This window comes from Astatotilapia calliptera, chromosome 3 (genome assembly GCF_964374335.1).
Source record: "Astatotilapia calliptera chromosome 3, fAstCal68.1, whole genome shotgun sequence".
In the NCBI taxonomy this organism is placed as follows: Eukaryota; Metazoa; Chordata; class Actinopteri; order Cichliformes; family Cichlidae; genus Astatotilapia; species Astatotilapia calliptera.
This window is the reverse complement of record NC_137424.1, coordinates 71,016,466-71,042,306: the sequence shown is the minus strand read 5'-3', so window position 1 is coordinate 71,042,306 and position 25,841 is coordinate 71,016,466. Positions and strand designations below refer to the sequence as shown.

Below are 25,841 nucleotides of genomic sequence, written 5' to 3'. Positions count from 1 at the left end.
CATTTTATGACCTTTCAAATGTGAGTAAGAACACAAAGTGCTGGCCTTTAGTCTGCAATCATGTTTTCTCTGCGAAACCAAACTACAAGCAAACAAACAAACAGTCTTCATCTACAGGAGCAAAATCAGTGTGAGGTTTATATTGTTTATATTATATTTATATTACTCATATATGCTTAGAGCTTTATAATCGATTGCATACTGATAGAGATCTGATCCTTAGCAGTCTGCAAAGACTCTGTGTGCCTTCAGCGTGCTCTGGCATGCACACACATCTTAAGGTCACGAGAGAGGTCATACCTTCTCTTACTGATTTATACTATAGGAGGACACCTACTCTGTATCTGTTTTAGTATAAGGCCCTCTTGTTTAGATGGGGAGTCGTTCACAGGGTCACATCTTCAATTCAGTTTTATTTATATAGTGCCAAATCACAACAACAGTCGCTTTAAGGTGCTTTCTATTGAAAGGTGGACCCTACAATAATACACTGAGTTTCACAGAGCCTCTATTTGACTTCAGTGAACCAGTGAAAACGCTCTTTTAGTGCACATGTGCAGAATGAGCACTCAGACACTGTCTGTGGAGTATAATCAAGCCTTTACCACTGACCATTAATGTGTTTGACTGAATTTTCTTAAAAAGTAGCAGATTTGTTAAAAAAAAAAAGTGAATCAGTTTCAACAAATGAGCTGGAGTTTTGAGGCCGTCAGGAGGTCAGAGGTCATGTTCACTCTGTGAGCTTGCTCTTACAAACAGGACCACCATTCATTAATATGTTTGTATCTGCTCTCAGTTGGGGTTTAATATCCCAGAGATTTGACTGACAGGAGGAACAGGAGTGTATATTATTGAAAAACATAACATGAAACATAAATACAACTGCCACAGCTGTATACATACAGCAACCGTGTCGATATGTTAAGGGAATGCGGTTCAGCAGCTTTGAGTTGACGTAACTTCTCATTACTCCTGATGTCAACAAGAATGTCATTAAATGACATGCTGGGACTAGTTTCACTTCCATCGTCCTGTTTATGTCCGACTCTATACTTTTTTTTTTCAGTCTTTGGCAGTCAGTAAATAATAGATGTTAGCTGGTCATTTAGCTATTAAAATGATGTTTCTGTGATGAGAACGCCTCAGTTCTTATCAGTGTTTGCAGCAGGTGATCATGTTAACCTATAGGTCTACTTGCAAACCTGCTGATCTAGCTCTAAAGAAACCTAAAAAGCACTTGACTTCAGCTCCAGGCAACACAGAGTGAAGACTACACAGAGACAAACAGCAGTCAGCTGCAGCCTCAGGCTGATACTCATATATTATTATCACATGTCAATCATTTCCGACATATTTCCTGTAGAAAAACAGATGCAGCTCAGATTCCAGTAAGACCCAACCGGTACGTTTACCTTCTTTAACAAAGACGTTAAAACAGACCTTGATTCAAAGTTCAGCTTCACCTCACCAACAGTTTTATGATGAAATATTTTCCTATCATTGCTTCTGTCACAAAACTATCCAGCAAACCTTCTTCTAAATTTAAAAACAGATCACAGTGTAACTTTAAGGATTTGGGGAACGTCTCACTGCCCAGGAACTGACTGAAGAGATTAAATTAGTGTTTTCAGTTATTTGAAGCAGATGGTAAAGCTGTTATATGATCAAAATACAGCTGCTGATTAGGAACTTTAAATAAAAAGGGCTAAAAAGAGGAAACAATTAAAGCTACGTAATAATTATTTAAACTTTTATTTAGTTTTCTGCATCATCGACCCTCAGCTGGATGATGCAGATGGGGTCACTGTCTGGATTAGCTCTCTTCCTGGGGTCTGTTCCTCTCATGAAGACGTGACACTCGTACACTCCAGTGTCAGCAGTCGTCACTTTCTGCAGGACCAAAGACGCGTCTCCGTCCTCCATCTGTCTGTCCTGCAGATCCATCCGGTTGTCAAAATACGGACGCTCGTTTACTGGATCAAACGTCTTATCATGGTGAAGAAAAACCTGCTCTGGTTGCAGGTCCGGTCTGCTCCACTCTACACCAATGATGTCGTTGTTTGGAGCTCGACATGGCAGAATGACGGTCTGTCCCGGCTCCGCTGTGATGATTTTCTGGTCTGAAACAGAGCAGAGAGGTTAAAGTAACTGCAGCAGCAGCCAGTCAGACAGAGACTGCTGAGCTCTGCTGAACGGGACCAGAGTACGAGGAGGTTTACCATCAGCTGGGTGTCTGACAAAATATGATCCACATTGAGTTCAGTGAGCGAATCTCACTGAAGAAGAGCAGCACGTCCATCTGAATATGGATGACATTTGTGTTTTCACTAACATTCAGCACTTTTCTATAACCAGCTTAAACTTTACCAGATGCTGGATTAAGCTAAACTCCTGCACCAAACTCTGTTATGATCAAGGTTTCAGATGCCTGGGCTCAAAATTTACATTTACAGATATGTGTTCAGGCTACTGAAAAGTTCCTCAGATGCATTTAATTTTAGTGTCTTTTACTTGACAATATCAAACATTAAATCATTAGCACAATCAATAAATTCAATTCACTTCAATTTAATTTAATTGAATCACTGCACTTCGTTGTGTGAACACAGTTCAATTCAGTTCAATAACTCTTACATCTGTAGCCTGTATTCAGAAGCTTGTATGATAGCATTTGTTAGGTTAACAAATATTTCCTGGTTGGTTTTGTTGAAGTGTCACACAGGCTGTTTGTTTTTTTTTTAAATTAAAGCCTGCCTGCTGTGTATAACATAAGTGTAAGGTAACAGACTAAGAGCCTGACAGTTCCTTATTATCCACAGTTAATAAAAGAAGAAGAGCTGCCTCGGCTCTTACATTGAGTCCAGCTCTAATACAAGAATTATTTGTTCCAGATTTACACCAACTTATGTAAAGGCGTAAAGATCCAGTGCGAGCTTTGACGTTTTGCTCTTATGACAAAGTTGAAAAACTTGCAACAGGAGTCAGATGAAAACTGAGTGCAGCAGAGAGAGTTTTCATTGGCTCTCTTTCTGGAACAAAGTCATCTGATGGTTACGACAAATCTGAATCTTCTCCTTGGAACAGATCACTTCTAATTCAGCTTCAGTAGAATAGGGTCAGGTCATAGAATAGGACAGAACAACTATTTTATTGTAACTCCGAATATACACCAGTTATTGAGCATTAGAACTCAATTTAGCTGCATTGATTTGCCATCAGACTAATGCAATATAATGAATCTAAGCATCTACGAAATAAATATGTTCCCACATACACACAGAAATACAGCAATAAAGCCCAGTGGACATCTCTATTCCAGACATTTTGCACTCATACGAAGGGATTTTAAACAGTTTCAGAGATCATTTACATCCTGAATGTTTACAGAACTCTTCAGGAAATCCTGTTTGATTCAAAAAGAGTTTATTCTCACCTGCAGAGACGAGCAGGAGGCAGACAGACAGTAAAGTCCAGCAGAGAGACGCAGACGTTACAGCGGACATTTCACACAGATGTCCAACGATGGTTCGATTGTTTGAGAATGCCAGAGATTAAAAGCTGACAACATGTTATTAATAAAGTGAAAGTAACTGAGTGTTTTACAAGGTGTGCATGTGAGGTGGTGGGGGTTGGTTGAGGGTTGCTCTGACTTGTTTCTGACAGAGGTGGAGTCAGAGTAACTGAAGTGTTTCAGGGTTGAGCCCCAAGGCTTGAACTGTGTGTTTGCTCTGAACGTCAAACTCCTTTCCGGAGACTTGTTTATCAAGACACTCATCATTTAATTTCCATCGCAAATTATATTTGATTTATATCGATTATATCCTTATTAGCACCACACAACCAGCTCTGCTTTTAATGCAGTGTTGCCTGAGGGCCTGACAACAAACAGGAACGAACAAAAACCAGGACGACTCTCACTCGGTACGTTAACACGAGCTTTTTGTGTCTAATAAACTTCACATTTATGAACATATGACTGAGTTGATCAGTTGTAGTTGCGGATCTTTAGATATAATTACAAATATCCAGCACACATTTCTGACATGTTTCTTTTACGTCTCATACAAAATATATCATAAATCTTATGTACATGAAAATCTGATGGTCAACCACAATGCTTACATTCTTCAACTACAGTATGTAACTAACAAACTGACATTAAAATGTGATTGCATGTGATTTGAAGTTCATATACCTCCCCTTTTTACCCCACACTGCAACAACAGCAGTGAAGCTCAATGACTCATTTCTTTAAACAGTTCTTAGTTTATATTAAATCAATTTTTTCAAATTTAAAGTAAGAATTGAAAAAAGCATTTAAGATCATTTTTGGGGGGTTTATACATTTTATAAATGATTTAAATCCTGTTACATAAGATAATGTTAAAATAAACTGAAAGAAACAACACAAAACGTAAGAAACACATTTTATATTAAAGCTGCAGTGATGAGCGGGTCCTCGCACCCTGGTGCACATCTGAGCGTGTGCGGTTTACAATACATACAGCACGAGCATATTGTTGAGTCACACGATCATATGATTGTCTTTAGCAGGGGATGCTGATTGGATGCTGTCATTTACCTACTGGGGCGATCGTGGCTCAAGAGTTGGCAGTTTGTCTTGTAATCGGAAGGTTGCTGGTTCGAGCCCCGGCTTGGACAGTCTCGGTCGTTGTGTCCTTGGGCAAGACACTTGACCCGTTGTCTACTGGTGGTGGTCAGAGGGCCCGGTGGTGCCAGTGTCTGGCAGCCTCGCCTCTGTCAGGGTGGCTGTGGCTACAATGTAGCTGCCATCACCAGTGTGTGAATGACTGGATATGTAAAGCACTTTGGGGTCTCTAGGGACTAGTAAAGCGCTATATAAATACAGGCCATTTACCATTTACTGAACACTTCCTGTGTTCACTAGATGGCGGTGAAGATTACGCACTAACTTTATGGCAGGCGATCATGTCTCGTGCTTGGACCCACCCGTTAAAATGTCATCTAAATGCCATGACAATGACCTATTGCTGATTTTCTGCTGCCACCAGGTGACATTTGTGTACATGGACGTCTCCAGACTCAAATTCCCATCAAGCACAAGTTTTAAGTTTGGAACATATTGGATAATTTGCAGTTGAGATATACGATTTTGAGTCTTTTGGCGAATGATTAAAATTAGTGCCATGACATTTCAACAACAAGTCTCTTTTTAAGACTGACTAAATTAGAATTTGGAGAAAACTCACAGTTTTGAACATAAACTGAGTACATCTGCTTTAGGGTATGAGGCTGCTGTATAATGCAAAATGTTCTTTATTTGTTTAAATGATGCTGTCTTTGTGGTATTGTATCAAGAGTCCAGCAGCATGATTTAAAATGCTGTGTTAAATTACATTTCAAACTAGAGAGCCGTGTGTGTGTGTGATGTATGTCGGGGGTTTTTATTGTCTTAAAGCTTTCAGAATCTTTAGATATTGTACATATAAATAGTTAAAGTTAAGCAGTAAACAACACCATGAAATATAGTTAAAGTAACTCAAGTGCCAATGTGTCCCCAGTGCACGATAATGTTTACATTACTCTGCACCAGAGATGAGTGCGAGGATGTGACATTTATGGGGTTAATGACCTGTGTTGAACTTGAATTCACAGTTTTCATTGTCACAAACTTTGGCTCTATTTCACCTGCTCGGATCACGATTGGTAAATGAAACTAAACGGAAAACTTGAGAGAGCTGGTTTGTTTAGTGAAATCAGTGAGCAAGAGCTGGTCTGACTCTTAGGTGTAAACATATAATATAGCATCCAAATCAATTTCATTCAGCTTATTTCTGTAGCACCAAATCCCAGATTATAGTCGTTAGCGTCTGATATCAGATGAGATCAAGTGAACGCGCCAAACATTCGTATGGAGGAAATTAAAAAAAGCAAACCAGGAGTCAGACAAAAATTCACTGCAATTCGCGGAATTTTAATTATCTGTTTTCCTTTAACAAACCCTCACCTGACGGTTAGCAAAACCAGTTTTATCTGCTCTCTGGAACAGACCCAGGATCAGATCTAGTTCAGCCAGAACTCAATGACCAGTTCACAGAACTGTCTTTCAGAACATACACCAGGTGCACAACAGTGCATTAACTCACCATCAAACTAATACGATATACATTTGAATATACAAATATAAAATATAAAAAAACATCTGCCATGCCACATGCAAAACATTGATATGAGGAAATGAACAAGACAAACCAGGAGTCTGATAAAAGTTCACTGTCATTGGCTGAATTTTATTTGGCTATATTCTCGGAACAAAACCTCACCTGATGGTGAGGGGAGGACGAGGACGTGACATTTATGGGATTAATGATCTCCGCTAAGCTTAAATTCACAGTTTCCAAGCTCTCTTTTCATCTGCTCCGATCGTGATTGCTAAATTAAACTAAACACATGATGTGATTCAGAGCAGTTTGCTTACCATTAGCTTGGTTTAGGACTGTTTTTGTTTGGGTGAAACATCAACATCAATATGTTAGATGTTTAGCCCATTTAGTAGTTGGAGTTTCATCCATTATTTAGGATGCCTGGGTTCAAAAACTTCCAGATACATGTCGACATGTTGCTCAGATGTATTGAGAGACAAACCACACCCTGCCTCTTTTCAGTGTTTAACTAAGATGTCTTATCTTTGGTTTGGTCCCTGATCACAAAAAACAAAAACGTTTGAAAAAGTGAATTTTGGATTTCTTCATGACTCCAGCTGCCCGAGTACAGCTACGTTTACTGACTCACACATCTGACATAGTTAGTGACCATAAATAAAACAGATTGTTGTGAATCAGGACTAAAAAATGTAAAGTGTTGAAAAAACGGGTTTTGTGTGTTGTGGTTTCAGTGCTCAGCGTGTCAGTTTACAGAAATGATGTTACTGAAACCAGAAACTACAAAGGGCCTCTGGATGGAATTTCATCAGAAGAGAAGGAACAAAGTAGTTCATGACTATTTTAAACACATTAAAAACTCCAACATGATTTATTACATTGCTCTGTCGTCTCAGGCCCTGCCGTCATCAGGGCAAACTGCAAAACTGATATGAACATAATCAACCCAGATATTTGTTTACATGGCCACTAGAGGACGATGTTTGAGCACTACACACACACTGCATGGCTTCATCAGATCATCCATTATTTAATAACATTCAGTTGAACATGAGCAGGTTTTTTTTTAAATAAATATCAGTGCTTTAATTAACTATTAATAAAAACCAGCTTCACTTAAATATGCCCATATGGAAAAGATATATATAAATCTTATAAAGTTTGTATCTGTCTGGTTTGAAACTTGTATGAAAAGCATACAAGTGAAAACAGATATAAATATATATATAAGATCCCTTGAAAAATTATATAATGAAACTTGTATGTTTTGGATACTTCCTAAAACAATATATGAAAGTAATGAGAAAGTGGCCAGTTTCATGAGTAAATCATATAAGCCTTATATGATTAACTATATGAAGAAGGCCACATCTGATGCAAGACTTTTTTAAGTTTTTATTATGTCTTTTCCATATGGACAGAGAGGATCCTCTGAGTCGTCCTAATGCAGCGCTGTCTGTAGAGATCCTGCATGGCTGGCAGTTCAGTCCCGGTGATGCGCTGTGCTGATCTCACCACCCTCTGCAGAGCTGTGCGGTCCAAAGCATTACAGCTGCCGTGCCAGGTGGTGATGCAGCCAGTCATACTTTCAATGGTGGATCGATAGAAGTTTGTAAGTATTCTGGGGTTCATGCCGAATCTTCTCAGGCACCGCAGGAAAAAGAGCTGCTGTCTTGCTGCTTTTGTGATCACACCAACATGGTGTGACCAGCTCAGATCCTCGTGGATGTTGATGCCCAGGAATTCACTATATGAAGTAAGCTAAAGCTGATGCAAGTCTCTTATAAGTAGGGATGGGTATCGTTTAGGTTTTATCCGATACCGGTGCCAAACCGGTACTTTTGAAACGGTGCCGGTGCTTAAACGGTGCTGAAACCGGTGCTTAAAGAATGGAGAACACAATTTTGTGTCCAAAAACCTCCCATGTTCAGCTGGTTTTTTGTAAAAAGATAACAATGTTAGCCTTTTCTGCAGCTATGGGGCATATATGGTATCACTCTTGGCTGGAAGCAATGCTTAAACAATGGAAAAAACACCAACTTTGTCCAAAAACCTCTCATGTTTAACTGTTTTCCACTTTTTCTTTGGTCATTTTAGCCTTTTTGGCCAGGGTGAAGGGAGTATCTGCCACCAAACAAGAAGACATGTAGCTATGATGATGTTTGCTAGTTCACCTTACATGCATTAATTTAATAACGTGGTTAGCCTACTCAACGTAAATTACACACGAACAACATTAAGCTACTCACGCAGAGAAGAACGGCTGCTGCTGCATCATCATCCGTCATCATTTCTGCTACACTGGCAGGGCTAGGGGCCAGGACTCTCCTCTTCGGGTTTTTGGGGGATGTTGCTAACTCCGGGTCCGATAACAGGCAACCCACCCGCAGTAGATGTGCTCGGTGTGAGGTCTCGCAGCAAGCTATCAAATACGGCGCATTTCTCGGCTTTTAAAAAAAACGCTATGCGTCGCCAGGTGTTTCATCGGATTCGAGGTGTTACCTCCTTTGACAGTATCACAGTATCAGCTTAAAGCACTTGTTGCTGCTGAGTTTTCATATTTTGCTGTGAACTACAGCCAGAGTTTGACCGCTTCGACTTGGTCATTTTTAATCTGTAAAAAAAAAAGATGACAAAGGATGAACTGAAGCTCCGCCATCACGTGATGTCACATGCTGCTGTTTCTGATGTCACTTAAAAAAAAAAAAAAAAAAAAAAAAAAAAAATCTGTAGCTCTGCTCTAAAAGAACGTACGTACCTGGACCCGCCTACTATCCTCGGAAACGTAAAATGATTGGCTAGAAGTGTATCACAGCTCAGGAACAAAAAGCACCGAAATAAAGCACCGTAATGTGCGCTGCTTTTCGGTCTGGTTACTACCGTTTATGTCATCATGGCACCGGACACCGGTACCCATCCCTACTTATAAGTTTTTCCCATTTCTTTTCCATATGGCTCAGTCAAATCCTGAATTTGGGGTTGCTTTGTAACTCAAAGCAATCATTTAAAGAATTCATCATTCAATAATTGTTTCCAATGAACGAGCTTCTGTATATCACACTTACACATACAGCATTAGCAAGTATTTTCATCATATAAAAACACAAGCTACTCGTCCATCAGAGCTTCATCTTTCAGGCCTCTGCTGTCCTTCCTGTAAGCATCACTTTTTTCTTGCTTTGCATTGTAAACATCATTTAAACTGCTGCTGCGCTGACACACTGCTCTAAACGAACTACCCAAAAACACAAGTTGTTGCAAGTTGTTGACTTCAATAGATTTGCAAACATTAGCTACAAATGAGTGAGAGCAAGGTCAGGAAGTACAGGTAATATATTTCTCAGGATGCCCCTCACTTTAAAAAAAAAAAAAAAACTAACCAGGAAGCTAATTTTAATTAGTTTACTGTAAATTGAAAAATATTTTCTGTTAAAATTCATTAGGAAAATACATATTTATATAAACAATAGAAAAAGTTAAGTTTAGGTTTACAGGGGAAAAGCATGAGCTAACCCATGACCATGACAATGACACAAGGGAACTCTCACATCTTACAAAGTACACACACATCATGTCACGTGAAATGGAATCAAACCCTGCAGGTTGTCATTCATTAAACAAGAAAAAAATCTGCTCCACTGTAACACTGTTAATGTTTTACCACTAGATGGCACCAGACAATATAACCACTAACTTTGTAATCCAAGTTAACATAGTGAAATTGCTTTGTTTCTCTTCCAAGTGTAGTGCTATATTATTATTATTATTATTATTATTATTATTACTATTTAATATGTCAGCTGCTGCGGGCCGGTTTCAGTGACACTTACAACATCAAGGCGAAGTTCTCCATCTGTAATAAAGTTTTTCTGTGAAGTTTACAGCAACTGGAAAATTTCTGCTGCTGTGGTTTCATGCTTGATTTTTTGTGTGTGCTTGTTTTAATATTTTGTTTGTTTTATATATATAGTCGTTCTTTTGTTGTTTTTAGTGTTATGTTTATGGTTTTCTGCTGTGAAATAAAGCATGCGTCAGTTAGCCACAACCGGAAGAAGTCAAATTTTCCATCTGACATCACAGAAAGAGAACAAGTTTATTAATCCTGCAGAGAAACTAAAGTATTTCTATGCAAACATAAACAAGGTGCTTAACTCATATGGTTCATATACAACATAAAAAAGACATTTAACACTCCACAAGTAAGATCTGAGTTATGACTCATATTCGTTTAAATAAGTGAAAAAATACATAAAACATAAAAATATGTACAACATGTGGATGTTCTCTGATTTGAAGTTCTGAATGGACCAGTTAGAAACCAGCAGCTGGACGTCAGTGGTTGGACTGGTGGACTACTTCAGTGAAGAGTAGACGACGTCTGGCTCTGGTTTAAAGTCTGAACACAAACACGCACAGTTCAAACAACAGGAAACATGATTACAAGATTTGTAGTTCAATCAATCCACCTCTCTGCATCACACGGTTCAGATGTTACTGAGAACACCTCAGTGCTTCTGTGCCGCCCACACTTGTTTGTGCTTGTTGAACTTCATAAAACTCAAACGAGGATCCCACAAAACTGAAAAACTTGCATCAGCTGCATTCAGGGAAATTAAAATTCGAATATTTCCTGTTTCCAACTTCTCACAGAAGATTTCTCAGACAGACCAACACGTAAAAACACAAACCTTGACTTATCAATCCTCACCACTAGACATGATTCTCGTAAGTAGGAGCATTCCCACATTTTCCACTAGATATTTCTTCTCTTGGTCAATATTTAGCTATTTGTCTTGTCTGACAACCTCCTCTGTCACAGCATCGTTTATTTCACGTCACTGCTGCAAGATGTAGCTACATTTCTTTTCACAGAGTGGGCAAGCAGTGAGGCTTCAGACAGTAAAGGTGAACAGTGATGCACAGTTGTGTTGAAGCTGTGAAGCGAGTGTGGGTGTGTAAAATTTGACCCAGTTTGACCCATGTGTAGTGGAAAAAATAAGCAGCGTAGGAAGACAGGAAGTTACTGGGCTGAAACACATTGTAATTGAATTTATTTGAGTTTGGTTATAATTTGTGTTCTATTATCCTCTCTGTAGGACAGGATAACAGATACGCTTCACATTTAACATAAAACTTATCTGGTTATTTCCTGAGTAGCTGTGCTTGATTCACACTTATAAAAAATCTTTATTTATCTTATACTGAACTCTCTTCAGCCTCTGTCTTCATTCTCTATTTTATTTGACCTTTAATGAAACATTCAGCTGATTGGCTGTCCTTTACGTGGGTGTGGCTTTTCTGCCTGAGATGAGCATATTAAGGATATCTTTATTTATCTCTATGACAGCATATCGATCTAACAAGTGAGGTAGAATAAGTGAATACTGGGGTGAGTTAGAGACAGGTGATCTGCTGTGGTAACCCTTTAATGGAGAAGAAGAAAAAGAAAAATGATGGACTGTGATTCTACAGCAGTCAGAAGGCACCTTCAGTTCTCACTTCTGACTACACAACACCTGTCTCAGCCTCTGCAGAAATAAACACACAAATTACTACACTACACTAACAGCACTGATATAATACTGAAATAAATCTGTGGCAGTTTATTTATTTTTGATTATGCAGACATTAACGTATAGCATTTGCACTTAGCAGCAGGTTTTCACAGTTTTCTCCACTTTTTTTCTTTTCTGCTGAGAACAGGAACTGATTGCATAAAACTTGTTTGTATGATGAAATTGCACAACCACAGTCATGGCCTTTCAGTGCAGTCTGACACATTTCACCACAGAGCACCAAGAAAACACGCTCTCACAAAATGAACACTGCCATTGGCTAAACCAGATCTGTCTGTGGTGGTTTCTTCAGCTACAGTTTAGAATCAACAACAGGAAGTAGCTGCTGCGGTTAAACATGCAGGACTTGTTTCACTGCATTAAAGGATAATTGTTGTATTTAGTGTGAACATTCATACTGCTAACAGCTTTTGCATATCAAAACCAGACACATTTTGGCTGCTAATGGATTTATTACCCAGTTATTGCATTGCCAAATGCCCAAACACACCAGATCAAATTTGGCCCAAACAAAACCACCAATACCAAAACTCCTCATTTTCATTTATTTACTTAGGTGGAGTTGGAGCTACCACACCGTCAAATATGCCTGCAAGAGTCAACTCTGTCCCCTGGTCTCAATTTTGGATTGAGATGGGTTGTGTGTTTTAATGAATGTTTTATTAGCTTTGTTTCTTTACCTTTAACTGATCAAAGGAACTGAAAAATCAATAATCGGTACGACCAAAGTTATTCTCCATTCTCCATTTCGTTGTGTTGTTCTATTCAGGTATGCTTTTACTGCATCCGCAGTGTGAAATGAAGCTGTTGCCAATTGGATGCTTTCCAGATGGTATTGCATGGTGGATCAAAATCCACTTACTTTTCTGTGTTCATAATTCTTTTGGCGGTCACAGTGCTGATGTCAAGTCTACATAAATGGAGAGAACAGCATGGGGAAGCGGACCCAGTGCAATTAACCATTTTGATCTTTAAGAATGAGCACACCAGATCGGTCAGGATTAAACATGACTGCCTCTGGTACTGTTGGCTACAGAATGCAGGGGAAAATGTGTTATTGTTACCCAAAGACAAAGAGGAACGGGTGAGAGGTAGTGAACGTGGCTCAGTTTGAATACCTGTGTACTACATTGTCAGCTTACAGGCTTATTTTATCTTCTGTATTTTCAGTTTTAACTCCTTCAATATCCACATTTTGTCGACTTTGAAGTAGATCTAAGATCGATGGACTCTGATGCTTAATGAATAAACTGATATATTATTAGAATGTTATCAAACAGTTTATCGGGGGGAAAGTGTGATTTTTAGCTTTTAACCAGCTGTTAGTTTTGTTTAGTCAGCTCTTGACTCTCTCCAGAGACAGGAAGGTAAAAAGACTAATCTGATGACAATAATTAATGGAAAGAATATCAGGACCAATTAAGAATTTTTATGCATGCTTCTGACTTCTGTTCAGTACATGAGATGTGAGGTGAGGAGGAAGAAGAAAACATTTCATTAGCATCCTTGACATTTCTTTGCTAAAGAAACAATGCTAACTTGTCTGCTGTCTGTTCTAATGTTAGCATTTAGCTTAAAGCAAAGGACCAGTTGTTGGTTGTAGAAGTGAACTATGATGGAGACAAGACGCAGCTGTACCTCTCATCTTTGAATTGTTTTGCTTCTCTTTGATGATGATTTCTGCATAGCTGGTGTCTTCAGATGTCACTGATGAGTACGCTGGAGCTGAATCTCTCACTGCACAATAAAAGACACACAGAGGACCATCAGCTAATAGGAGAGCTGCTCCCACAGATGTTTTTGCTACTATAGAAAACCTTCAGAGAATACATAACATTTCAGTTATAGATAATAAGAGGTGTATTCCAAATTTAAATGGGTTTTAAAATGTTGCCGCCCATCACAAAAAACTGTGAAGTCTGTTAAAAAACAATCTGTAAACAATATTAAGTAAGTTCATCTAATATGAGGAATTAATTCCTATTTTAAATAAACAGCCCTGTGTTGAAACAGCTGCAGCTGAAGTGTTTCTTTCTATCAGAAACAGGATGCTGGACGACTGCAGAGCTGTTAGCTTCAGCTAACCACAGACTACAAACACAATGAACACAAAGTAACACATAATAATAAAGTTTTAAGACAAAAACTCATATTTTATAGAGATTATTCTTTTCTGGCCTTAAATTGTTGACAAAGAAACAAATCAAATAAAACAACATGTTTGTAAAAGTGTGAATTAATTTAAGTAAAATGTGAAATGCTCGGACATGCAGAGGGGGGATAGTAAATATACTGGACAAAGGATTTTAAAGATGGTGCTGCCTTGCAGGAGTGTTGGTGTGACAGAAGAGGATGTGACAGACGATAGCAGAGTGATTCCAGATCCAGAGGCAGAGTTTTTCCCTGTCAGTCAAATGTTTATCTCAGCTGTCAAAGCTGGGTGAGAAGCATCCAAGTTTATTTCGTCTGGAGGTTTTTGCCACGTTTTTGCCACTGTAATCTGTTGTTTGCACTATTGAAGCTTTCTTTTCTTTTTTTCTTTCTTCTTTCTGCCTGGCAGTTTTTGCAATTACAATCCATGGTGATGTTTTGAAAATTACAATTCAGACACAGAACTGTTAATTTTATATATGTAAGATGTAACAACTTGAAGATGGCAACTTTTGCATGCAATGTAAGCACAAAACAACGTTAATCATAATACATGTGTAAAGAAACCAACACATGTAAAAAATGTTAAGTCTGAGTCTCACCTTCAGGTTTCCTGTTAACACATCGTCTCACCAGCAGAACCAGTAACACCAGTAGAACCAAAACACAGACTGATCCAGCACATGACAACACAGAGAGAACAGGAGGAGAGAGTGATGTAGGTGGAGGTGTGGTGGTGTGTTCCCCTAAAATAAAGCAAACACAGTCATTAAGTTGTCGTCACATTGTGAATGTTGAAAGCTGCAGAAACACAGACAGGTGAGTGTGTCACCTGTGACAGTGATCCAGCTGGATGGAGACTCTCCATGACCGCTGATGTCACACTTGTAGAGGCCTTCATCAGACCTGGAAACATGCTGGATGGTCATGTGACCTGTAGTCTCATCCCCAATAAAGACACCATCTTTGAAAAAAGCAGCTGGGAGGTTGGAGGGAGTGGTCTTTGTTTTACAGAGCAGAGTGACGTCATCTCCCTCCATCACAGGGAGGACAGGACTCTGCAGGATCACTGATCCACCTCAACACAGAGACAAACTACAGCATTTCATCCATTTACACACAGCTTCATCAACACTAACTCCACACACTCAGCTTACCAGTGACTGTCAGGTTAACCATGTTACTGATGGGACCCTCTCTGGACTCACACCAGTAAACTCCACTGTCCAGTAGGAAAACAGTGATATTACAGGAAGAACCAGCACCTTCTCCCCACCCATCTCCAAACTGAGTCGTCTGTGGTTTGCTTGTGGTTCTCCTCAGAGTCCATCCAGCAGAGCTGTCGTCCTCCTCACAGCTCAGAGACACAAAGTCATATTCAAAGAACTGAGAGCTGCTGGGACTCACAGTCAGACGAGCTGTGAGGGTTAAAATGAAAAACTGATGATCTGTTAGACTTTACATTGTGAAACATGAACCCAATCAGGTCATATCAGTGAGCATTTCTCAGGTTTAAACTGTGACAGAAGAAGGTTACTGACCTTGGTTTGTTGTGCAGCTCAGCAGTGAGATCAGAACTAAAGAGAAATGACACTCAGGTTGATTTGAGGTGAACATAAAGAACAACTCCACACAAACAGCTGACAAACTGAGGAAGCGCCCTCTTTCCAATAACTAAACCCTTTTAACTGAAAAAAAAGAAACTTAGAAACTTAAAAATAGATACAAACTACGTCAACCATCACCCATTACTGCCACTGATGCAACTAAACCACATACCACAACATGTCCAGGTTCAGTTTCATTTCAAGGAAATTTAACCACATTTACTCAGGGCCTTCTTGATGTGATGTTCTTCTGCTTCTCTGGCCGTTTTGTCAGTGGGGATGGTGTTCGCTCTGTGTTATAGCGTCCTGATGACACCCAGTTTGTGCTCCAGTGCATGATGAGAGTCAAACCTTAAGTACTGATCCATATATGTAGGTTTAATGATCAAAGAATTGAAGTCATGCATCAAGACAACCCCTCGGATGGGGGCAGGCGTTAGCAATAGTGATCTGACTCATCTGGTGGCATGGTAGGAACCCCACATTGGTGGAGAAGGAGACACTAAGGGGCCGACCTGAAGGGTCCACTGCCTGATGATTTGTCGACAGCTCAAGCCCCAGAGGTTCAGATTCAGGCAGCTTAGGATACTATGCTCAGGAGCAATAAGACAGGGCTGCTCAGCAGACAGTGTTGAGGAGTAACAGAATACGAACCAGGCTACGAGTCCGACACAGAACCCGACGTATTAGCCAGAGGTCCCTTTACTACGGTTTAGAGCTGCGGACCTGTTTTATATACATGCGGCGATCACAAGATCACTGCAAAAAGTGCAGCCGTACCTAATGTCAGTCCTACTTTTACTCATTTTATATTAATGTTTAAAAATCTATTTGGTATAAGTATGGCAAGTAGCCTTCAGCAATAGTAATAAATCACACAGCAATAGTACATTCATGTAGTTGTAAAAAGCATGATAATATATTAAGTAATCCAAAGTATTCAGGATACGTTACTCTGATTGACTTACATAACATTGAGTAACATAACGGAATATGTTACAGAATACATTTTGGGGCATGTATTCTGTAATCTGTAGTGGAATACATTTTAAAGTAACCTTCCCAACACTGTCAGCAGAGCATGCAGGTTTGCTGTGTCCAAATTCAGGTGCAGCATGCTTTGACGGCCGCATTTGTAGGCAATTACATCACAGCGATGCGACCAAGGCTATCCAAATTCGAAGACTGCTCCAAATGTGGGGACAAATGCGTCCTTCTTTTCCCTAGATTTGACTGATGGGTGGGGTGTATCCTTTGTGGCCCAACCTATCCCAGAATTCATAGTGCAGCCCAGCCAATTCTAATTTCCAAGCTCGTGTCAGCTGATGTTAAGCAAAACCCAAATCATGACAAACAAATCCAGAGACTGGTCTCTGTCTTGTATATCCGCTCATTTTCAATTTGACACCAGCAATATTTTTTTTAATAAAGTTTGGATAACAATGGTGAATAAAACTGAATAAAACATACCTAAAGATAAAAGACAGCTGCTAGCATATGTCATCCATCCATGCATTAGGTTTCTTAACCAGTGTTTCCTCGACTCCTGAGCAAAGATAAAGAGTCAGTTCAGACCTGCAGTTGGTCCTCGTGGTGTTTGAACTTGAATTCAGCCTGATTTGTTTTTCATGTCTTCTCCTCCATCATCAGTTATCAGGAGAGCAGACAGTCAAAGTACAAGAATTCAAACAAACACAGAGATTCTACTTACAGAGCAGACACAGCACAGATGTTTCCTTCATCGTCCTTCTCACTCATTTGAGCTTCTTTTCATTTCTGTCACTGACACCAAGTAAAGCCCGCCCTCTTCCTCTGAGCACCAGCTTTCTATTGGTTCAAACACAGAGGTGGGTAATTCACTTGTTCAATTGTTCAATCAAACCAGGGACGCTGCTGTTATGGAGCTGAACTGGAACCATTCAGATACTGAGGCCCTCTGAATACATTTTAATTACAGCTGTGCAGAGACACACTGATGACTGACTGGAACACTATGATTCACATTTTACATGAACACCATCCTCACACATGTTTATATGTGGCCACTAGAGGGAGATGTTGGACTTTAAACACTAACATGGATACAAGAAGATCAACAACGATGTTGTCATAGTTTGATTAAAAGACATTAACATAATAAATATGTCTGTATCTATTGAAAATACATTTTTTTATCGTAAATGGTCTGTATTTGTACAGCACTTTACATGTTCAGTCATCCACCCATTCACACACTGGTGATGGCAAGCCGCCCTGGGGCGCACTGACAGAGGCGAGGCTGCCGGACACTGGCGCCACCGGGCCCTCTGACCACCACCAGTCGGTGAAGTATCTTGCCCAAGGACACAACGACCGGGTCTGTCCGAGCCGGGGCTTGAACCAGCAACCTTCCGATTACAAGATGAACTGCCAACACTTGAGCCATGATCGCACCTCAGTGTCACTGTGGATAAAGATTCTCTTCATTTACACATATTTTTGAGATGGTAATTAAATAAGTTGTGGAGAGTGTGAGTGTTACAGAACTTTTTGGATTTTCAAATTTATGTGTTCTTCTGAAATTCAGGGAATCCTGTTTTGTGCTCCTCCCTGCTCCCATTTCTAAGGTCATAACATGGAAACTATGTGTTGGCAAATGTTTAGGCAGGTGTTGTTTGTGGTTTGTTGATGTGATTTCAAAAAGTAGTGCACTTTTCACCAGAGAATAATTACACCATGTTTGACGAAACACACAGTCAACAGAAAGATCTCTGACTTTCAGTCACTTGTGATGGAAATGGTTATATTTAGACATGTGCTTCATGCATCTGCTGCAATGACATATGAACAAAGTGCTCAGCAGTGCGCTGGATGCTAGAGGCGTTTTTAAACATAAAGTGATTCCAGGAGGAAATTCCATTTATCCTTTTTCTTCCACTTATTATTGTAGATGGCAAATGCAATACATTTATGGAACTATTCAACTTCTAAAATACTCTCGGTCAATCATATCACATCTTTAAAAGTTACTTGCAGCTCTCTTGATATTACTTTACCAAATCACAATCTATTTTACGCCAGTGCTGGTCCAGTTGAAGAAGATGGTGTGAGTTTAAAACATAAGCTTGAATATCAATGTGTGTGAGTGCTGTCCATGGTGCTGATCAACAGCTGGAATATCACAAGCTGAATGGACTCAGGCCCAGACTCTCTTTAGTAATACAGTGGGTTTATTTACAAGTTTGTGGTGCAACAATAGCCCAACACAGTAGTGATAAACCCCATTTCCTGCTCCACATTGCCATTAAGTAATTTGGAGAGTGATTTATTATTTGCAGAGCTAAAATTCAATGTATTCAGAAAAAGTACACCAAATAAGAAACAATTAGTCTTTGTATCACAAGACAGAATCATGACCTGAAACTACAATGGAGCTCTGATAATCTACATATAGTTATAGACATGCGATATTTATTTGGTGGAAGCCCCTTACTGCCTTCATAACTTTGTTAGACACCCCTGCTGCCACTCTGGGAACCATTATTTTGGTAAAAAGCAGTTAAACACAAATGACCTCGGGAGTCAATTGAAAGATATCACACTGTCAAAGTATTGTCATGTGAAAAGCAGCTGCTTTGCTTGGAGCTGGAATGTAAATGTGTCTTTCTCTCTATCAATATCATAGATAATTGTGATATTTGGCTCGAACTCTATTGTATTGCTCAGTGTTACCAGTAGAGGGCAGCAGACTTTATATGTGACTCATTTCCTTTTGAACCACACAAGGAAAATAAGTGAGAGCAAAGATTTATTATTCACACGCAGAAATTAAGTAGTAGCTGAGGGAACAAGAACAAGGTGTTTGAGTCATACTTCAATATAAACAGTGAAGCTCTGGCCATGAAACACATTAACATATTTATATTCTTTGTCACTGCAGCAAAATACACATTTAAATTTTCAACTAAACATATATCCTCATATGGTTTTTGAAGTTTTGAATCATTTTAGTTTATATCAGTGAAAAATTAATGTGTGGATGTCTTCTGGTCTCAGGTGCTGGGGGCCAGTTAGAGACCAGCAGCTGGACGGTTGGACTTCACTGAAGAGTAGATGGTCTCTGGCTCTGGTTTAAAGTCTGAACACAAACACACACAGTTCAAACAACAGGAAACATCATTACAAACTTCATAGTTCTTGGTGACTTTTGTTGAAAGATTTAGTCACATTTCTAAATGTCCTGTGATAAACTGGTGTAGCCGACCTCTCACCATTAACAGCTCCAGCTCCCATGTGAAACAGTGAAGCAGTAACAGTGAGCAGTGGTGCAGCACCTGTGTGAAGCGAGGTGCTTCACAGCCGTGTCAGAGTGAGCAACTAACAGGCCCACAACATTTTAAGCAAGTGTGAGGGTGAAAGTGGGCTCACATGTGGGTTTATTTAGTGTGACCTTTGTATGACATATTAAAAATAGTAGCTTTTAAGTCTTAAGTCGCATAGATATCATGACACATTTGATTTAATTAACCTTGTAGCCTGTACACTGGTGTAAAATCAGTCTCTTTAGGACATGGCTGTCTGAGTTAATGAACAACTGGTGAAAATATAACTTTGATTTATGTGTTATTAATTAATACATTTAATGATTTTAAAGGACTTTTTATTTGTCTGTATATATTATTTAACAGGCTGATTTTCTATACATTTTAGTGATGATTTAAATTTCAGAAAATGTTCAGTCGTTATGTTAAAGAGTTGTCTGGGTCAGCTCTTTAGACCTGTTTTAATTTAACTGCCAAGCAAGTGTGCCTAATATTAATGTTGGTGTTTGGCCTCTGCAAACATTAGAACAGTTTTTGGTATGTACTTTTCATAGAACCAAAACTGGGGTATCAAGCTTTAGACACAGCATAGACCAGTTAGACCACAGCTAAAAAGACTGTGTGAAGATTGACCTATGTATGTAACGTTTGTAAATAGCTGTAGCTTTTCATGGTCTTTCTTTTTCCATTTCTCAATGCTTTTGCTGAGAAACAAGAAATGACGAGCTGATGATGACCAACCAGAGAGCTGGCACCTTTTTCAGTGCAGGCTGAGACTTGACCACAGCGCAAGTTCTCAAAATATAAACAGTGTCATTGCCCACACCAGAACAGAGAAGTGTCATCAGCTTCAAACTAAACTACAGGAAGTAGCTGCTGTGGTGTTAGAACTCTTTTTATGCCCTTCATATTAACAACACTTTCACCCTGATAACAAACTGTGTGCACTGAAGCCACAGAGCAGTATAACTGAATTTAATTGAATTCATATTTGTTTATATAGCGGCCGCTCACAAAAACATGAATACACTGATGCAGACCTCTGGATGAGTCAGTGTTATTTGTTAAGGTCCAGCGTGCCCAAAGAAAATTGCAGATGTTTCATATTTGTACTCCCTCCAAGAGGAAGCACAAACACTGGGATCTCATTAAAGTAGACAGTCGAGTCTGATGATGCTTGCTTGGAGTAAAAGGGGAGGGGCAACGGTTATTGTGGTGATGATAAACGGTAAATGATTCTTATATAGAGCTTTTCTACACCGAGCACTCAAAGCACTTTACACAACTTGCCTCATTCACCCATTCACACAAACACTTTTTCCTTATGATGTTTCTATTTGTGTTCTTCTATCTAACATTCATGCACATTCATACTCCATCGGAGAGCAACTTGGGGTTATTATCTTGCCCAAAGTTATTTGGCATCCAGACTGGGGATCCAGTCCTTCCACCCGACCTTCTGATTAGTGGGCGTCCTGCTCTACCATCCCAGTCTTAAAGTGTGGTCAGTCTTATCAATGAGATCTCTGAAGTTGTTTGGTCAAAATATTTGTGGAATTTGTTTTATATTAAATGATCATATTAAAACAATGAGTTTATGAAGGCAAGTCTTTAACCTATAATCATATTATTGAATCTATATTTGAGGATTTTTGAGGGGTTTTATCGAGGAAAATGGTTTCACAGTTTTGAATATGCAAGTTGTTTATGCACACTTTGTTGTTCAGGGAAACTCAGTGATGAGGATCAACGGTCAAAAGACGTGAATCTCTGCCTGTATATGTTATAGATTGAGTCTAAGGTATATCAAAGTTTGTATGACTAAACTTCAGGTCTGCATTTTACACAGATGACCATCAAATCCTGATCAGAGGCCATGTGATTGGTGGTCATTTTAGCTACAGCTTTAGAATTTTTACTCTCTCTACTTGGGGCTTTGTATCTAACGTAGCCATTAGCATATAACCTTAAATCAAGGTCAAGGTCAAGCTTATTTATATAGCACATTTCCAAAAGCTCACGCTGCACAAAGTGCTGTGCAAACTAAAATGCAACTAAAAAAGTAAAATGTGCAACAATGTTGCAATTAAATATAAAAAAGAAGACAATAAAACAATAAGACAATAGAACGAACTAAAACAACAATGTGTGGGTTACCTCGTGCTGAAATCCAAGAAATGTACAGATCTAATATTTAGAGGCAGACTATTACAGAGTGTGGGACCTGCCACACAGAAGGCTCTGTTGCTGTGAGTTTTAAGTTTAGACCATGAAATAGATAACATAAGTTTGGAACTGGACCGCACGGTTCTCTCTGGAGCATAAATAAATAGGAGCTCGAATAGGGAGGAGGGGCCTCAGCCTTTTAGATCAAAATCAAGGTGGGCCTGCAACTGTATATAGATCACTTCCTCCAGAACTCTTGAAAGAAAATGGGAGCGTTTCATCCATCTACATTTTTACATGCTCCACAGTGTCCTCAAATAACTTTATTTTTAATAAGCCATAAAATGTCTGTGCACAGAATCAAAAGCTCAAACTTTTCTGAAGTATGATATAAAGCATTTCATTAAAAAAAAAACAACAACATCTGTACAACCATTAAAGAATCTTGTAACAAAAACACCCAGAATTACCTCGAGTTCGATTGGTTGATATTTGGATGTCACCATACGTGATGTCATCTTCTACAGGTTCATCTTGATCTGGTGAAATGATCCAAATTCAACAGCAACATGTTTTACTTAAAAACTCTAAAGTTAGGATTTTAATTTAAAAAAATGATATACAAAGAATGTTGAGTTACTTCCATGGGGATCAAACATCAATGCAAAACCATCAAATCATTATTGATGTAAAGACTATAACATGTAGATTAACATGAACTTCAAATCTAAAATCAAAAAGTCTCAGTCAGTCTCACCTTCAGGTATCCTGTGAACACATCGTCTCACCAGCAGAACCAGTAACACCAGTAGAACCACAACACAGGAGGATCCAACACATGACAACAGAGAGAGAAGAGGAAGAGAGAGTGGTCGAGGAAGAGTGATGGAGGTGAAAGCTGGATGAGAGGTGGATGTAGGTGGAGCTGTGGATGTAGGTGGAGGTGTGGATGTAGGTGGAGGTGTGGTGGTGTTTCTCTCTAAAATAAAGCAAACACAGTCATTAAGTTGTCGTCACATTGTGAGTGTTGAAAGCTGCAGAAACACAGACAGGTGAGTGTGTCACCTGTGACAGTGATCCAGCTGGATGGAGACTCTCCATGACCGCTGATGTCACACTTGTAGAGGCCTTCATCAGACCTGGAAACATGCTGGATGGTCATGTGACCTGTAGGCTGCTTCCTGATGAGGGAGCCATCTTTATAGAAAGCAGCTGTGAGGTTGGAGGGAGTGGTCTTTGTTTTACAGAGCAGAGTGACGTCATCTCCCTCCATCACAGGGAGGACAGGACTCTGCAGGATCACTGATCCACCTCAACACAGAGACAAACTACAGCATTTCATCCATTTACACACAGCTTCATCAACACTAACTCCACACACTCAGCTTACCAGTGACTGTCAGGTTAACCATGTTACTGATGGGACCCTCTCTGGACTCACACCAGTAAACTCCACTGTCTCGTTCAACGATGTAACTGATGTCACAGGAAGAGTTAAATGATGTTCCCCACCCATCTCCACACTGAGTGATGTTTCCTTTGCTTGTGTTTCTCCTCAGAGTCCATCCAGCAGAGCTGTCGTCCTCCTCACAGCTCAGAGACACAAAGTCTCCTTCAAAGAACTGAGAGCTGCTGGGACTCACAGTCAGACGAGCTGTGAGGGTTAAAATAAAAAATATTTGATTTGTTATATGAAATATTTTTGTTAAAACTTTTATAATTCTGTGATTAATGCTTAATTGAATCAGTTTTATATTTGAGATCAGGCTGCAGACCTTCTGTATTTATTGTCTGTGCTTGCTTCTGTTCATTGTCACGTCATTAACTTCCATAGCCTCAGACCTGCTGTGTGTTTTAGTTCTAGTTCAGTTTCTAGCCCTCCTAGTTTTGTTCTGTTTTTGACTTATGCCTGCAATAAAGCAGTGGACCTCGAGTTTAAGTTCTGCCTCTACGAGTCTGCATATTGGGTCCTTTTCCTGCCTGCATACAGACATGACAGTCGTGAGCTTCTCCAAGATCTTTCCATTTTATGTTCAATAAGCACCGTCTACGTGCTCATGGCCCTTCCCATCGCTTCAATCATAGCGGCTAGCCTTGTGGAGTTTTGAACAGCCATAAGAGCTTTCTTTAATATCAGTAAGCCAGGGCTGAGCCAGCTCCGATCAGCAAGAACCCTGTTATCACGGTTCAGAATAAGTGTAGATCTTCTATGTCCTAAATTGACAGTCCCACCAGGCACACGCCAGTGCTGCCACCCATCCATCGTGTATCCGGCAGAAAACATCCCACCAGGACAATTGGGCTCTCCCAAACTCAGGCTTGTCGTCCATAAAAAGGTGTCAATCGCGTTCAGAGACCAGTTGATATAATCCATATTTTTTAGGGTTTAGAGAACAAGAGAGAGACTCTCTGAGGGTTAGAGTAGACAAGACAAGACAAGGACATGAGTAGCGCAAACAGGGAAGATAAGATGAGCGGGAGGGAGAAAAGATGCGACTGAATCTGTCAAGAGCCAAGAGCCAAGAGTTTCATGTGTGACAGAAGAAGGTTACTGACCTTGGTTTGTTGTGCAGCTCAGCAGTGAGATCAGGACTAAAGAGAAATGACACTCAGGTTGATTTGAGGTGAGCATAATGTAGCCAATCTATCATATATTATACTGATGTAGACCGGGGCCCTGGGTTCTTTTCTCTTAATACAGTATGTATTTAAACTCAAGATGGTGTAACTTAAATTACCCCCAGAAAATCAAAATTCCTTAGGGTCAATAATGAGACCGACATATGAACTACTTATAGCTCCTGGGCTGAGTGTCCCGGGCACAACCCATATATTCTGCAGCTGTTCCTGACATCTTCTGTTATGCTGGAGTTCTGGTTACTTGACTTTATAGAAATACTACACACCATGAACACAATGAATACACAGTATTTAAACTTGAATGTGTCTGTTAACTGATATTACAATATAAATATTATTATATGTATTGTACAGTGTAGCAGCAAATTTAAATGCAACTTTAAATTTAACTTTATAACTTTATAACATTTATAAAGATAACCTCCCACTTCAATGATAGCAAGGACGCAAGAAGCCTATGGCAAGGCATCCAGGCTATTACAGACTACAAGCCTGCAGCGCGTAGCTGTGAGAGCGACACCACTCTGCTCAACAACCTGAACAGCTTCTTTGCACGATTTGAAGCACAGAACAACACACGCCCACAGAAAACACCACAACCTCCACACGACCAGCCTCTGTGCCTGTCTGCTGCCAGCGTGAAGAGGACACTCATCACCATCAACGCCCGGAAAGCAGCGGGTCCAGATAACATCCCTGGTAGAGTGCTGAAAGACTGCGCAGAGGAGCTGAAGAATGTCTTCACAGACATCTTTAACACCTCCCTGAGGCAAGCCACTGTCCCATCATGCTTCAAGACTGCCACCATCATACCTGTGCCAAAGAAACCATCCCCAGCCTGTTTCAATGACTACCGCCCCGTGGCACTGACACCCATTATAATGAAGTGCTTTGAACGACTAGTCATGTCACACATCAAATCCACCTTACCTCCCACCCTGGACCCATACCAGTTCGCATACAGAGCGAAACGATCCACAGAGGATGCAATCTGCTCTGCCCTCCACCCAGCCCTAACTCATCTGGACAAGAAAGACTCATATGTGAGAATGCTGTTCATAGACTTTAGCTCAGCATTCAACACCATAATACCACAACAACTCATCTGTAAACTGGACAGACTGGGCCTCAGCACCTCCCTCTGCAACTGGCTGCTGGATTTCCTCAGCCAGAGGCCTCAAGCGGTGCGTGTGGGCAACAAGGTCTCAAACAGCATCACCCTGAGCACGGGGGCTCCACAAGGCTGTGTGCTCAGTC

The 25,841-nt window shown here is 39.9% G+C and overlaps 2 protein-coding genes and 1 long non-coding RNA gene across 3 annotated transcripts; all 3 read right to left on the bottom strand.

Annotated features, from left to right (window-relative positions):
- Nucleotides 1-1,736: 1,736 nt before the first annotated feature.
- LOC145425740 (uncharacterized) lies at nt 1,737-5,381 on the bottom strand. The gene is made up of 2 exons (XM_080299084.1): nt 3,434-5,381; nt 1,737-2,120 (listed from the first exon to the last, which is right to left on the bottom strand). Exons 1-2 carry the CDS (start codon nt 3,501-3,503, stop codon nt 1,756-1,758), a joined length of 435 nt encoding a protein of 144 aa, XP_080155210.1. The 5' UTR covers nt 3,504-5,381; the 3' UTR covers nt 1,737-1,755.
- A 4,836-nt stretch (nt 5,382-10,217) lies between these two features.
- On the bottom strand, nt 10,218-16,979 carry LOC113011332 (uncharacterized). The gene is made up of 5 exons (XM_080299080.1): nt 15,028-16,979; nt 14,703-14,948; nt 14,473-14,616; nt 13,358-13,456; nt 10,218-10,539 (listed from the first exon to the last, which is right to left on the bottom strand). The coding sequence occupies exons 1-5, from the start codon at nt 15,047-15,049 to the stop codon at nt 10,496-10,498; spliced, it is 555 nt and encodes a 184-aa protein (XP_080155206.1). The 5' UTR covers nt 15,050-16,979; the 3' UTR covers nt 10,218-10,495.
- A 1,699-nt stretch (nt 16,980-18,678) lies between these two features.
- LOC113018289 (uncharacterized) lies at nt 18,679-22,911 on the bottom strand. The gene is made up of 3 exons (XR_003271747.2): nt 22,702-22,911; nt 22,415-22,483; nt 18,679-19,594 (listed from the first exon to the last, which is right to left on the bottom strand). It is a non-coding gene; the product is annotated as an uncharacterized LOC113018289 (long non-coding RNA).
- Between the last annotated feature and the right edge of the window lie 2,930 nt (nt 22,912-25,841).

Excerpts from the sequence above, each read along its gene's own strand:
- LOC145425740 (XM_080299084.1), bottom strand. The coding sequence starts at position 3,503 with ATGTCCGCTGTAACGTCTGCGTCTCTCTGCTGGACTTTACTGTCTGTC. Across the intron at positions 2,121-3,433 it reads CCTCCTGCTCGTCTCTGCAG|ACCAGAAAATCATCACAGCG; the intron begins GTGAGAATAAAC and ends GCTCTGTTTCAG.
- LOC113011332 (XM_080299080.1), bottom strand. The coding sequence starts at position 15,049 with ATGGTTAACCTGACAGTCACTG. Across the intron at positions 13,457-14,472 it reads TGTTAACAGGAAACCTGAAG|TGAGAGATTCAGCTCCAGCG; the intron begins GTGAGACTCAGA and ends TTTATTGTGCAG. Across the intron at positions 10,540-13,357 it reads AAACAATTCAAAGATGAGAG|ACTTTAAACCAGAGCCAGAC; the intron begins GTACAGCTGCGT and ends GTTTGTGTTCAG.